The 15,698-nt window shown below is 45.8% G+C and overlaps 1 protein-coding gene across 1 annotated transcript in view; it reads left to right on the plus strand.

Moving 5' to 3' along the window:
* Positions 1–15,698, plus strand: part of LOC309539961 (uncharacterized protein) — a gene marked incomplete at its 3' end in the record, with an annotated part of 35,164 nt that overhangs the window by 12,428 nt on the left and 7,038 nt on the right. Inside the window, exons 7-8 of the mRNA XM_082236458.1 lie at positions 10,339–10,444; positions 10,625–11,236. Of these exons, the coding sequence (XP_082092584.1) occupies positions 10,339–10,444; positions 10,625–11,236 (718 nt within the window). The remainder of the gene's footprint in view (positions 1–10,338; positions 10,445–10,624; positions 11,237–15,698) is intronic.

Genomic DNA, 15,698 nt, shown 5'->3' on the forward strand with positions numbered 1-15,698 from the left:
GAGGGCGGGATATAAATAAAATTTATTATTATTATTATTATCCTCAGGTCTCAGGGTGGTTCTCAAGATAAGATCACAATATGATACACAAAATACATGCTCAAAACAAAAACAACCCAATCACCCCCCTAATACTAGCTACATCATAATATTAGGTACATAATTTGGTACATAAAAATAAAAATTTTACTTAGCAAACAAACAAAAATGCTCTGATTGGCTCCCAGCTAACTGTTATAGCATATTATCAATAGGTGGTGATGTTGCTTATTTTAATCTTCTCTGTTTAGAAACAAGTTTTCTTCCACTTGAATAAGTGTCTGTGGCCTCTTCCTCATCCTCCATACACACAACCATTTAGGATGGGAAAGTGCAAGTAGTCCCATATCTCAGGTCATGAATACTGCATAGGATGGCCTGTTGAAAGCACCTTGGACAGACCTGCCCCTTGAAATACTTTTTCTGCGGGTGCAGAATGCTGCAGCGAGACTCCTTACGAGGTCTTCGCTGCGAGATCACATTCACCCGGTGCTATACCAGCTGCACTGGCTCCCGGTGGAGTACAGGATCAGGTTTAAGGTGCTGGTTTTAACCTTTAAAGCCCTATATGGCCTAGGACCCTCGTACCTACGGGACCGCCTCTCCTGGTATGCCCCACAGAGAAACCTACGGTCTTCAAATAAAAACATCTTGAAGGTCCCAGGCCACAGAGAAGTTAGGCTGGCCTCAACTAGAGCCAGGGCTTTTTCGGCTGTGGCTCCGATCTGGTGGAACACTCTGTCACAAGAGACCAGGGCCCTGCGGGACTTGACATCCTTCCGCAGGGCCTGCAAGACAGAGCTGTTCCACCAGGCCTTTGGCCAGGGCACAGCCTGACTCCCTCCCTCGGCAATCTTCGCAGAGCTCTGGCCCAATGGTTGCTAGTGGCTTGAATTAATTAATTTTTATAATGAATGATTTTAGAATGTTGTTTATGTTGTACCTTTGTACTGTTTTATTGTTGTTAGCCGCCCTGAGCCCGGCTTCGGCTGGGGAGGGCGGGATATAAATAAAATTTATTATTATTATTATTATTATTATTATTTTTGACCTTAAAGGTTAAGTTACAATAATTATTAATACCAATAATTCAAATACCGAATTATATCATTTAGATAAAGTGGCCCCCTGAATGCTAGATTGGATGAATTGATTATTTGCTTTATTTCTGCATTCCAAAATCTTATTACTTTCTATTACATTCCAGTCATAATAATAATCCCTTATACAACAACTGCAATATTAATAACTTCTATTTGTGTTGGCATATTCAATGATTTATAAAGCTACAAGTAAGGAACTAAAACTATATCCTTGTAATTCCTGTGTGTGGCAATTGTTCGTGGTGTTTTGTCTTGTCCTTATAAGATGTTATGTCTTTCTTTCCCCCAATTGTTGCTGTTATCCAGCAGGCCTTGGGCAGAGCTGATTTCCTATTTTCTCCATTGCTGTGTCCTGTGCTATGTTGTTTTGCAGCTTTAACAACAGCTGCAAAAGACACTCTGTCCCAATAAATAACCTGTTTTTCACCATTTTCCCTCTCAGTCTGGGAAGAAGAGCAGTCTGACAGACCTCATATATCTATATTAGACAGTGCATTCCTGTACAAAGTTTGTGGAGTCCCATATATTCTAAATATTAATTTTTGCATAATCAACTTCATGTTCAGGGAAACATTCTGTACTTTTACATTCTAAAGCACTTTTCTATTCTTTATGCTGTATACTATTCTCTAATTCCCTGTTCCAAATTTCTCTAACTATGCATTCAGTATTTATAAACAGTGGTTATAGGTTGAATTTTCTGTAAGGATCCAGTAATTCTCTCCAGCAGTATAGGAAATGCTGAAGCACTCAAAGCAGATAGGCCATAAAAACACACCGACAGATGTTGTAAATGACAATATTGTCATTTTGCATTCATGGTTAATTGATACCTTAGCTGCAGAATAGGAAGTGATTAAAATTATCCATCTGAGCTTATCAACTGATCTAATGCACATACAGTGGTACCTCGGGTTACATACGCTTCAGGTTACAGACTCCACTAACCCAGAAATATTATCTCAGGTTAAGAACTTTGCTTGAGGATGAGAACAGAAATCGTGCTCTGGGGGCACAGCGGCAGCAGGAGGCCTCATTAGCTAAAGTGGTGCTTCAGGTTAAGAACAGTTTCAGGTTAAGAACGGACCTCCGGAACAAATTAAGTACTTAACCTGAGGTACCACTGTATGCCACATTCCACCCATTTCTCCCCAAAAGACTGTCTCTTGGTCTTCCAATCTGGATTACCTCACAAGGTTAATTTAGCATGAGCATTTGGATCAGCTGTTAGCTGAAGAGCCAATATATACCACGTGAGCTGACTTATTAACATGAATGACGACCCTGAACCTCCCCAATTTGCTTTGTTACGCAAGGAGCTATTTTACATTAACATACTTGCAAGGCAGATGATGTGAAACACTCCCAAAACAACCCCTTTGGTTTGGTTTGTTAATCAGAAAATCAAACAATAGAAGCCATTATTTAGATAATAAATAACTTGAGGCAACCATGTAAAAGCTGGAGAGGTGGGGAAACAGGCAAGTTCATGCTGCTGGCTCTGACTTCTCAGGATTGTCTCCCGTGTCTTTTCTGCTGATTAGAAAGAAGGTCTTCAATAACCTTCTGTGCTCAAAGCAGAGGCTTTACCACTGAGCTGGAGTCCTTCCCCAAAGGAAAACTGTTCAAACTGTTGCAATCTCATAAAGGTCAGAGAGATGGGGAAACTGTGTTAGGCAAGTGGACTAGACCAGCTCTAGCTTCTGATAGGCATCTCTCATGTCCTTCCTTTGTTTAAGTAACTATTCTGGCAATGCTGCTGATGCTGTAGCATGATGCTGCAGAATATGATTGGTTATTTGGGACACTTAATTGAGGGAGTGGCTTGTTGACCACTGAGATTGCATTGGACTTCATTCAGGATTTTTCCATATAAGTATCAAGTAGTCAAGATTCAGAGCGCATAGAAGCAGGAGGTCTGAGTGAGAAAGACCACCTTGCACTCTCAAACTTTAGGTACGACATTGGGTACTTTGCTGGAACTCTCACAGTGGGAAACAGATCATCATATGATCTATGAAGGTAACATACAATACTATGTTTTAAAATGGTTTTTTAAAAATCTGCGAGTTGCTTGCTGCCAGAATATTTTCCTGCTGTCCTTGCAAACACCTATTGAATTTCTTAAATCTTAACTTGGTATGTGTGCTTCTGGGCCGGGGGGATGCAAAAGCAATACTTTCATTAGCCCAGTGCTACAAGGATGAATGTTAAGGAGTGTACTTGTGGGGTGTGAGCATATGTTTGAGGTGATCCTATGCAAAGGACTAGGTAAAAAAAAGGTAAAAAAGGTAAAGGACCCCTGGATGGATAAGTCCAGTCAAAGGTGTCTATGGGGTTGTGGCGCTCATCTCGCTTTCAGGCCAAGGGAGCTGGCGTCTATGCACAGACAGCTTTCCGGGTCATGTGGCCAGCATGACTAAACCACTTCTGGCACAACAGAACACTGTGACGGAAGCCAGAGCACACGGAAACACCAAGTACCTTACCCACTGGTACCTATTTATCTACTTGCACTTGCATGCCTTTGAATTGCTAGGTTGGCAGGAGCTGGGACAGAGCAACAGGAGCTCACCCCGTCCTGGGGATTCGAACCGCTGACCTTCTGACTGGCAAGCCCAAGGGGCTCAGTTGTTTAGACCAGTGTTTCCCAACCTTTTTTGGGCAAAGGCACACTTGTTTCATGAAAAAAATCTCGAGGCACACCACCATGCCAGATGGGGAAAGGTCACTTTTTACTTATGTAAAAAAAAATAAAAAAATAGTAACAGCATAGAAGGTAATGGTTAGGCTAGCATCCCTCTTCCAAATATGCTAGGTTTTTATTTTACAGGGACTGTTCTACATAGGAAGGGGAAAGGAAAGTTAATAGAAGGAAAGGCGGGTGGGAGAGAAAGAGAAAGAAAGAGGGAAGGAAGGGGGGAAGAGAAGTGGAAAGGAGGAAGACCGAGGCGGGGGAGAAGCGTCTGGAGAGTTGCTCCGAAGTTTGGGGGGCCGCAGGGGTGGGCGCGCGTCCCAGGAGGCGGAGGCCAGCGCGGCCCGGGGGCGGAAGGCGGACCGCGGCTCCTAGGATGTGGAAAGGGGACGGCGGCGCAGGGGGAGGAGACCCGCACGGCTAGGGCAGTGCGCAGGGGGAGGGGAGCGGGCCGGAGGCGGGCGAGGGGGGCCGCGATCCCGCGCTCCGCGAACATGGCCTCCTTCCCCGCGGGCCCCGCCGAGCCCCCCGGCCGGGGAAGGCGGCGCACCCCCGCCGCCGGAGGAGAGCAGAGGCAGGAGGAGGAGGACGAAGGCGCTGCCGAGGAGGCGCGCCAACTTCTGCCAACTTCGGCGCCCGCCCCGTCGCCGCAGGCTCCTCCCGGCCGAGAGCCAGAGGACGGCGGCGGAGCAGGAGGAGGAGGATCGGGTTTGGCGACGGCTGCTGCATCCTCTCCAAGCGCGGGGCTGGCCTCCGCCGCGCCCGATCCTCCGCGCTCGCCGTGCTTCTCGGCGGAGCAGGTCTCGTGCGTGTGCAAGGCGCTGCTGCAGGCGGGCGACCCCGGCCGGCTGGGCCGCTTCCTGGGCTCGCTGCTGCCCGACGCCGAGGCGCCGTGCCTGGAGGCGCAGGCGGGCGAGAGCCTGGCCAAGGCGCGCGCGCTGCTGGCCTTCCAGCGCAGCAACTTCGCCGAGCTCTACCGCCTGGTGCAGAGCCGGCGATGGGATGTGGGAGGGAGCTCGCTTGCCGCCCCGCGTGTGCCAATGTGGGGCACATTACAGCCCCTTGACGTCAGCGCCACGCAGGCAGTCAGGCAGGCAGACGGCGAGAGCCCCGCGCTGGGCGGCCTCTCCTCGCTGCCGCCGCCCCGCCTCTCGCCGCCCGACTCGCCCGCCTCCCTCCCACGGCACACCAGGCAACGTCTCGCGGCACACTAGTGTGCCGCGGAACACCGGTTGGGAAACACTGGTTTAGACCACAGCGCCACTATACCCATTGCAACTCGGGTCATTCCTTTCAGTTATTAACCTGTTTCTCATATGTACAAGGTGATTCAAAACAATGCTTCAAATTAGCCTTTTAATGGAACCCCAGCTTGAGATTAAACTTGCCTGAATTTAAACCAATCCACTCTTGATTAAAACAATGTTCCATAGACAGCCAGACCACAACTCCAATTTGCCACAGAAATATTATTTTAAATTGGAAAAGTATGCACTATTTGCAGTGCCAGCAAACTACATCACTTTCTTAGGGTAAAATAAAGATAAACTTTGAATTATTAGCATGAAATTCCAGGCTCTGGCTTGCCAGTCAGAGTTTTGAATCATGCAAATTGAACAAATAACTACTGGCTGGTGAGCTTGGCATTGATACCAGGAAAGGTCCTAGAACAGATAATGAAACAGACTTAGAAAAGAATGCTGTGATTACTAAAACCCAACATGGGTTTCTCAAAAACAAGTCATGATAGATGAATCTCATTTCATTATTTTTTTTAATATAAACTTACAAGTTTGGTGGATCAGGGGAATGATGTGGATGTAGTGTATCTTGATTTCAGTAAGGCTTTTGACAAAGTCCCCCATGATATTCTGCATTATATTCTCCATATATATGTGCAGAGAAGCTGGTAACCTAACCTGTGGGCTGCATGAGATAACTGTTAGGTGGATTTGTAGCTGGTTGACTGACCAAACACAAATAGTGCTCACTAACAGCTCCTTACCATCCAGGAAAAAAAGGGACAACTGAGGTCTGCAGGGTTCTGTCCCCAGCTTGTTGTTGAGGGGGTGCTAATTAAATTTGCAAATGACACCAAACTGGGAGGAGGAGCTAATGCTGCAGAATACAGAATCGGGATTCAAAATGAACAGATTGGAAAACTGGGCTCAACCACGGGGAGGTTTGTGGGAAAATGATTGCTTGTACATGAAAGCATGAGCAAAGTTCTTATTGTTGCAGGGTGATTTCATAGCTAGAAGCATCCTTGGAGCATGAACAGCGCGTGAACAGCTCGTGCTGTCCTATATGATTGGCTAACGTAGCATGGCCTGATGCTAGTGCGAAGGTCCTTATCTTCTGGCTTAGAACAAATTGCTTGCTTGTATTTTGTATCTTTCTGATTTCACACAATAAAAGCTGTGCTGCATTAGCCCTATGAGCAGCCATATTTCGGAACCCATCATGGTGTGAGACTGATTTTTCTTTGGATGCCGAGCTGCAACTCGACAATTGGTGCCCCGTGTGACTGCCTTCGGACTTCACGTTGTTTTTCATTATTCAGCACTCACCAACACGTCGTTCATCCACGTAGTGGATCCCTGGTGAGTGCTCCCGTGTGATTTCTTTTGGATTTCATGCTGTTAAACAACGTTCAGCCTCACCTCGCCTGGCAAGGGCTGCAGACGCGTCGTTCATCCACGTAGTGGATCCCTGGTGAGAGCTCCCGTGTGAATGTGATTCTGGACTACGTTACGGACTTATCAGCACTTACTTCCGCCCAGACAGGGCAAAAAGGCGCCTCCCTCATCCTTCTAAGGATCCCTCCGGTAAGTGCTCCCTGCTCTTTTTGCAACTCTTGCAATCATGGGAAAGTCTCTCTCTGCACCACAGAAAAAAATTTATAAAGACCTTAAATTCCTTTTGGCCAGTAACAACCTTGCTGTTCGGAAAGCTGACCTTAAGTCCCTTATAAAAGCCCTGGACACTCACTGCCCCTGGTTCCCCCAGGACGGAAATTGGGAGTTAGACGATTGGAAAAAAATTGGACACTTCTTTCAAAATCATCCTCAGATTGATGTCAAGGTTTTGCATGCCTGGAGTAACGTCTACAAAGCTATGTCGTGCTTAACTCCTTCAAACATTCTTCTGGCTGCTGCCACAACTTCTTCGCCCGCCCTCCCCGCTCCTGCTTTGCCTGCCTCAAACCTACCTCCTAAACCGCCGGACATTTTCCCTTCGGCTCCTCCTGTCACTCCCCTGCATTCTTCAAATTCTGCAGCACCCCCAGCTCTTCTACCTCCTCCGCCCAAGGCATTTGGCACCGCTCCTCTTCAAAGATCTCTCTGTGCCACCGCTCCGTTGCTGCCTTTTGATGCTGATACTCCAAATCTCTTTCCTGTGATTGCTCCTGCACCCTCAGCCCCCGTCATGCTGAGCCAAGCTGATGTCCTCGATGGGTTAACGGGAGGAGGCAATTTTCTTACTGTTGCCCAACAGCTAACTCTCGATCCTCAATATTGGGAGGCCACTACGGCTGCTGCTCAGGAGGCTTTAGCTTCTGTCCCTGATGACAAAACTGAGCGCGGTGGCCGATGGGGGAGCGTTAGACAAGGTCCTACAAAGCTCTATGGACAATTTGTTGATCGCTTGTACAATACCTTCAAGTGGCAAGTTCAGGACCTGGCAGCACAAGAACCGATTGTACGCCAGCTTGTGTTTGAAAATTCAAATGAGCACTGTACGCAAGAGCTGCGCCTTCTAATGGCAACATCAAATATAGCCATTGCTGATATGCTTAAAGCCTGCCAGTCAGTGGGCACTGCTAGCCACAGCCTGCTAGCCACGGCCTTGTCCTCCGCCGTGTCCCAAAATCCTGCAAAGGCTACAACCTGTTGGATTGACAGTGGCTAAAGAAAAAATCCAGCGGACTTTACGCATTACGTACCTGGGACACAAGCTGACACCATCTGCAGCCATTCCAGTTACGCCTCAACTACAGTTTCCTGATCATCTTAGACTGGTGGATTTACAACAAATCCTTGGACAGCTGAATTGGATAAAGAGTTATTTGGACCTGCCCACCTCCACTTTGTCTCCACTATTTTCTGCCCTTAAAGGACACAAGAATCCAGCGGACAAGATCACAGTCACCTCTGCAATGGAAGAGGCTCTTCCACAGCTGTTCCAGTGTTTCCTGGCACGCTGAAAGGCCATCTTCACCCCTACTGCATTGGCCCCCCTTTTTCTTGGGAAGCCACTTCAACCACCAAACATCATTACAGTTTTGCTGCCTCCTAATAGCAACCATCCCATCTGTGTCATCACGTTTCGTTGGGCTTGGACTTTTGACTCAGCAGTACAAGGAGCAATACATCAGACTTATTTACAGCAAATGGGCTCCTGTATCTGCAGAAATGGTTGTGTGACTTCTCCTGGATTGTGGTTTTTACATGCCAATAATCGAGCCACGAAATATCACGCAGGTTGCTCAGAAACAGCCATTGGACTAATTTACCATTCTCATCCTTATTGACATCACTTGGATTTTACCCCCCAGAGATTTTTTTTTCTCCTCCCTCAGGAGTCCTGCCCTATGATGTGTTCCCCTGAACATGTACAGAGGGCTGTCTTGGCACTATTGTGGACTCTTGGCAAGGGAGGGGGTGAGGGAATTTCAGTGTGTTCCAGTTTGTTTCATTTTTGTGCTTTGGCATGGTTCCCGGACAGAAAGTTGCAATATGGTTCTTTAGCAAGGCCTGCGACAATGGGCTCTGTTCTCGACCTTGTTGCAATCTTTTTGGTTACAGCAAGTGGAATATGCTTGAAGCGAAAAAAGTATGCTTGGCTAGTGCCCTTTAGCTGCTGAGAAAAATGATTTTAAAAAAGCTATTAACAAAGAAATATCAGAAATAAGAAATGTAGTTCTTCAACATCATTATGCTTTAGATGTGATCCTTGCTTCTAAAGGTGGAATTTGTGCCTTAATTCATTCTCATTGCTGTATGTATATAACTGATCAATCGACCAATATCTCTGCTACTATTGATTATATGGAACAAATGATAGCCCATAATCCTTTGAATCCACCTGAAGGTTTTGATCCATGGGATTGCTTATTTTCTTGGTTGCTGTCAGGGGTTCAGGAGCAGAGACGCAGAGAAGGGAGGAAACAGAGAGCGAGGGGGAGGAATATGAAGGAGGGATGAGTGGGGATGACGACCCGAGATCCCCGAGCCTGTCCAGTGAGTCCGGGGATTCCCAGAAGGGAGCGCCAGCGGTCAGAGCAAGGGGGGAGAGCAGGGGAAAACCCCAGGCAGAAGGACCCAGAGACGTTAAGGAAAGGCGCAGGAGATGGAGCAAGGCTAGGGTATTAAGCTGGTGTGCTAGAGGCGGAAACTCAGAGACGTAGGGCTGCACATTGCAGTTTGAAAATGGAACCTGTATAACGTGAACGCTGGTAGCGTGGTCCTATGTGAGCTGGGACTGGGTAGCAGCCCTGATGGTTACCTAATGGATTATGGTTAAGAAAAATATTATTGATTGTAATTGCATGTATTGCTGGCTTCATTATGGTGTGTTGTTGCATTCAATGCATACCCTCTTTGATTTCCCAATGCACTGCATGGTGGTACCGACCACGGCCCACCACAGGGGTTACAAGAGGAGTTTATGTTGCAAAGTGTAGACGCTTAGGCAATGAAGTGTACGATTTGGAATGATGGTCCCTCTTTTCCTCTAATAATATAAACAAGAAAAGGGGACATGTGGGAAAATGATTGCTTGTACATGAAAGCATGAGCAAAGTTCTTATTGTTGCAGGGTGATTTCATAGCTAGAAGCATCCTTGGAGCATGAACAGCGCGTGAACAGCTCGTGCTGTCCTATATGATTGGCTAACGTAGCATGGCCTGATGCTAGTGCGAAGGTCCTTATCTTCTGGCTTAGAACAAATTGCTTGCTTGTATTTTGTATCTTTCTGATTTCACACAATAAAAGCTGTGCTGCATTAGCCCTATGAGCAGCCATATTTCGGAACCCATCATGGTGTGAGACTGATTTTTCTTTGGATGCCGAGCTGCAACTCGACAGAGGTTCTACACTTAGGTAGGAAGAACCAGCTGCACAAATATGAGATGGTGGACGCCTGGATTACTAGTAGTACAGGTGAAAAGGATCTAGGGGTCTTAGTAAACCACAAGCCTAGCATGAGTCAACAGTGTGATGCAGCAGCAAAAAAGCCAAATGCTATTCTAGGCTAGTCCCAGCAATGAGATAGGATCCACCACTGAACGGACGCCCATAGGTCAATCATCATAAAGAATGCCATCTGGAAAGCAAACACCTCAAGAGAGTTTCCTGTGTTCAGACATAATACCAATCCATGGCTTGTTTGGGTGGATTTTATGTTTGATGCGCCTCTTACCTATGTATCCAGACACCATGTCTTCCTTCTTCAGAACTTTCTTGGCTTTTCTATTTTCTTGTCTCATGTGTCTGTAGGTTGGCAATTGTATGGAGCTTGGGGTAGTGGCAAACAAAGCATGGTTAAACATGGTTGGGGAGTTCAGGCATAATGCCAAACAACAGTTAAAGCAAGTCCTGGTCTGTAAGGCAAGCAGTTTGTGGTTTGCTGCCCAAAACAAACCATGGTTAGTCTGCACTAGGTTCAGACATTCAAACAAACCACATTCTGGCTCAACAAACCACAGATTGGCTTTATATGCAAACTAGGCAATGACTATATTATTGTCACTGGATCTAGTAACAGAAATGTCATTCTTTACAGGTTACTTTCAGAGGAACACAATGCCTCATTTCAATCTGTACTTGATTTTTGCTGGACTCTTAGCTGTTGCTAACTGTCAGACCGGTCAACCAGGCAATTTACCCTATGAGAAGATAGCCCCAGGGAATACTGAGTTTGCCTTTCAATTCTACCGCCAGGTTGCTCCAGAGGCTCCTAAGAAAAACATTTTATTTTCTCCTACAATCATTTCCATGCCCTTGGCTTTGCTGGTGCTGGCAGCCAAATCTACCACTCGGAGTCAGCTTTTGTCAGGACTTTGCTTTAACCAGACAGATATCAGCGAGCAGGAAATTCATAGAGGTTTCCGTCATCTTATCCAGAAGCTAAACAGTACTGAGGCCGAAATCCAACGGAGCATTGGGAATACCCTTTTCCCAAATAAGAAATTTAAGCTGCGGGAAAAGTTCTTGAAAGATGTCGAATATTTTTATCAGGCTGATGTTCTTCCTACTAACTTCGAGAATGCTACAGAAGCCGAGAACCAAATCAATAACTACATAAAGGAGAAAACCCATGGAAAAATAACTGATATTGTCAAGGATCTTGATACAAGAGCTATATTGGTTATTATAAGTTTTCTTTACATGAGAGGTAAGTTAGATGGAGTTTACTTTATTATTATTGCAGGGTGTTGTAACTAACTTAAAATGTCCACTGCTTAAGCACTAGTGCTAGATACTGCTCAATCTGTTGTATCTGTTGCAGGAGAACCAACTTGAATAAAATACTGGGGGGCCCAGGTAAGTCTGGCCCCACCAAATTGAGCACATGGCAGAGCACATGCAGACCATTTGAATGGCAATGTCTATCAACTTGAGGGCAGGGGAGGAAAAATGACCTTCTCCAATGGTATTGCCCTGCTGGTAATAACTAACCTTCAACATTATCACTCTTTCTGCTTGTAATGAGATGGGTTCATTTGGGAAGAAGAGCTACAGAATAGCATAGCATGTAGTCTCCCGCCACCCCGGAGCTTTCCCTATTGGCTCAGAATAAGGCAAATACCATGGGTTTCTTCTGTATTCAGATGAATACTGAACCAAACCATGAGGGCAGACAGATTTGGGCCTTGTCAGACTAGAAGCAGGATGCATACAAGGTGGGATAATTCAAAGCAGGGCCCCTGAAGAACTCTGTAGTGCTTTGCAGATTCAGCTCTTTAAAAAAGAAAAAGAAAGCTTCTCGCGAGCATCAGCTAAAAAGTTGAAATATACTCGGAGTCGAGTGTGGATTTCATGCTCTTTATTCAGCTCATAGTAATGAGGAATGAAAGTTCCCCCACAATATCTGCTTTATATACATTATTTGCACAATGGGCCGCACATGATTGGTAATTCCAGGATTCTCCTGTAGGCCAATCAGGTTGTGGATTCACTTCCTCCTGGAGCTGGATTGGGTGGCTCCTGCGGACCAGTCATACTGCTGCATTGTTCTAGGACCAATCAGACTGCTGCATTTTGGATGCTATTTAACTCAGTACATAACAAAAGTGTATTCTCTTAACTTCCTGCGTACATAATTATTCCTGGGTTAAATGATGGGGGAAGGGAAAGCAAAAGGTGAGGGAAGAAAGAGCTCTATTGTGATTGATAGGTTAAACTTGTAATTGGGGCGATACTGTGGTACCTCGGGTTACATACACTTCAGGGTACAGACTCCGCTAACCCAGAAATATTACCTCGAGTTAAGAACTTTGCTTCAGGATAAGAACAGAAATCGTGCTCCGGCGGGGTGGCGGCAGCAGGAGGCCCCATTAGGTGAAGTGGTGCTTCAGTTTAAGAACAGTTTCAGGTTAAGAATGGACCTCCGGAACGAATTAAGTTCTTAACCCGAGGTACCACTGTAGTTTTAACTGGAAAGCAAATCCCTTTCAGTTGTCCCTCCATGTCTTATTAAAAGTGTGCAGCACAAAGGACCCTGGCCCAGTTTGTTCACAATTTGGCAGGTTTCTGATCATAGAATCATAGAGTTGGAAGAGACCACAAGGGCCATCGAGTCCAACCCCCTGCCAAGCAGGAAACACCATCAGAGCACTCCTGACATATGGTTGTCAAGCCTCTGCTTAAAGACCTCCAAAGTAGGAGACTCCACCACACTCCTTGGCAGCAAATTCCACTGTCGAACAGCTCTTACTGTCAGGAAGTTCTTCCTAATGTTTAGGTGGAATCTTCTTTCTTGTAGTTTGGATCCATTGCTCCGTGTCCTCTTCTCTGGAGCAGCAGAAAACAACCTGTCTCCCTCCTCTATGTGACATCCTTTTATATATTTGAACATGGCTATCATATCACCCCTTAACCTCCTCTTCTCCAGGCTAAACATGCCCAGCTCCCTTAGCTGTTCCTCATAAGGCATCGTTTCCAGGCCTTTGACCATTTTGGTTGCCCTCCTCTGGACACGTTCCAGTTTGTCAGTGTCCTTCTTGAATTGTGGTGCCCAGAACTGGACACAGTACTCCAGGTGTGGTCTGACCAGAGCAGAATACAGTGGCACTATTACTTCCCTTGATCTAGATGCTATACTCCTATTGATGCAGCCCAGAATTGCATTGGCTTTTTTAGCTGCCGCGTCACACTGTTGGCTCATGTCAAGTTTGTGGTCAACCAAGACTCCTAGATCCTTTTCACATGTACTGCTCTCAAGCCAGGTGTCCCCCATCTTGTATTTGTGCCTATCATTTTTTTTGCCCAAGTGCAATACTTTACATTTCTCCCTGTTAAAATTCATCTTGTTTGTTTTTGCCCAGTTCTCTAATCTGTCAAGGTCGTTTTGAAGTGTGATCCTGTCCTCTGGGGTGTTAGCCACCCCTCCCAGTTTGGTGTCATCTGCTAATTTGATCAGGATGCCCTTGAGTCCATCATCCAAGTCATTGATAAAGATGTTGAATAAGACCGGGCCCTAGACAGAACCCTGTGGCACCCCACTAGTCACTCTTCTCCAGGATGAAGAGGAACCATTGATGAGCACCCTTTGGGTTCGGTCCATCAGCCAGTTACAAATCCACTGAGTGGTAGCATAGTCAAGACAGCATTTTACCAGCTTCTTTACAAGAATATCATGGGGCACCTTGTCAAATGCCTTGCTGAAATCAAGGTAGGCTACATCCACTGCGTTCCCTTCATCTACCAGGCTTGTAATTCTGTCAAAAAACGAGATCAGGTTAGTCTGACATGACTTATTTTTCAGAAATCCATGCTGACTATTGGTGATCACAGCATTCCTTTCTAGGTGCTCACAGACTGTTTGCTTAATGATCTGCTCCAGAATCTTCCCTGCTATTGATGTCAGACTGACTGGGCGGTAATTATTTGGGTCCTCTCTTTTCCCCTTTTTGAAAATAGGGACAACATTTGCCCTCCTCCAGTCTGCCGGGACTTCGCCTGTTCTCCAGGAATTCTCAAAGATGACTGCCAGTGGTTCTGAGATCACATCTGCCAGTTCTTTTAATACTCTTGGATGCAGTTCATCTGGCCCTGGAGACTTGAATACATCTAATATAGCCAAATATTCTTGTACTATCTCCTTAGTTATTCTGGGCTGTGTTTCCTTTGCTGAATCATTTGCTCCAAATTCTTCAGGTCGGGCATTGTTTTCTTTATCGGAGAAGACTGAGGCAAAGAAGGCATTGAGGAGTTCAGCCCTTTCTGTGTCCCCTGTTTGCATTTCACCATCTTCTCCTCTGAGTGACCCCACTGTTTCTTTGTTCTTCCTTTTGCTACGAACATACCCAAAAAAGCCTTTTTTGTTGCTTTTAACCTCTCTAGCAAGCCTGAGTTCATTCTGTGCTTTAGCTTTTCTGACTTTGTGTCTACACGTGCTGGCTATTTGTTTGAATTCCTCTTTGGTGGTTTCCCCCCTTTTCCATTTTTTGTACACATCCTTTTTTAATCTTAATTCAGTTTAAAGTTCTTTAGATAGCCACCCTGGCTTCTTTAGGCACCTTCCATGTTTCCGTCTCATTGGTATTGCCTGACGTTGTGCTTTTACTATCTCCCTCTTAACAAACTCCCAGCCATCATGAACTCCCTTTCCTTTTAGTATTGCTGTCCATGGGATCTCACCCAGCACTTCCCTAAGTTTTATGAAGTCGGCTTTCTTAAAGTCAAGAAATTGAGTCCTAGTATGCTTGGCTGCTCCTTTCCGCTGTATAGTAAACTTCAGAAGAGCATGATCACTCGCGCCTAATGATCCTTCCACATCTACCCCACTAACCAGGTCATCAACATTGGTTAGGACCAGATCTAAAATGGCTGTTCCTCTTGTTGCTTCTCCCACTTTCTGGACAATGAAGTTGTCTGCAAGGCCAGTGAGGAATCTGTTTGACCTTATGCTCTTGGCTGAGTTTGACGTCCAACAAATATCTGGGTAATTGAAGTCCCCCATTACTACTATCTCCCTTCCTTTTGCATGCTTGGCCATCTGTTCCAGGAAGGCATCATCTATGTCCTCCATTTGGCTTGGGGATCTATAGTAAACTCCCACAATGAGGTCTCTGTTATTCTTCTCTCCCTTAATTTTGACCCAAATGCTCTCACTTTGGCTTTGAGGTTCTAAATCTTGGATCTCTTCACAGGTATACACATCCCTGACATATAACGCCACTCCTCCTCCTTTCTTGTCTGGTCTTTTTCTCTGAAATAGATTGTATCCCCCCATTATTACATTCCAATCGTGGGACTTATCCCACCAGGTTTCAGTGATGCCTATTATGTCATATTTAGTTTGCTGTACCAAGAGCTCAAGCTCATCTTGTTTATTTCCCATGCTTTGCGCATTAGTGTACAGACATTGAAGTCCATTAATCATTCCCCCGTGTCTCTTTTTTCCCCTCCCACCACTAGGTCCGCGTGCTGTTTGCTCCATTTGGTCTATGACATTTGGATGATCTTCATCATCAATTGATAGACTCCTACCTTCAGGAGCACTGTCTCCCTCCCCCACATTAGTCAGTTTAAAGCCCTCCTGATGAGGTTTCTGAGATTTTTGGCAAAAACATTTCTCCCAACCGTTGTGAGGTGCAGCCCATCACTTGCCAGAAGTCCATCTTCAAGAAACT

The sequence above is a fragment of the Podarcis vaucheri genome (genome assembly GCF_965113315.1).
Source record: "Podarcis vaucheri genome assembly, chromosome: 1".
NCBI lineage: Eukaryota > Metazoa > Chordata > Lepidosauria > Squamata > Lacertidae > Podarcis > Podarcis vaucheri.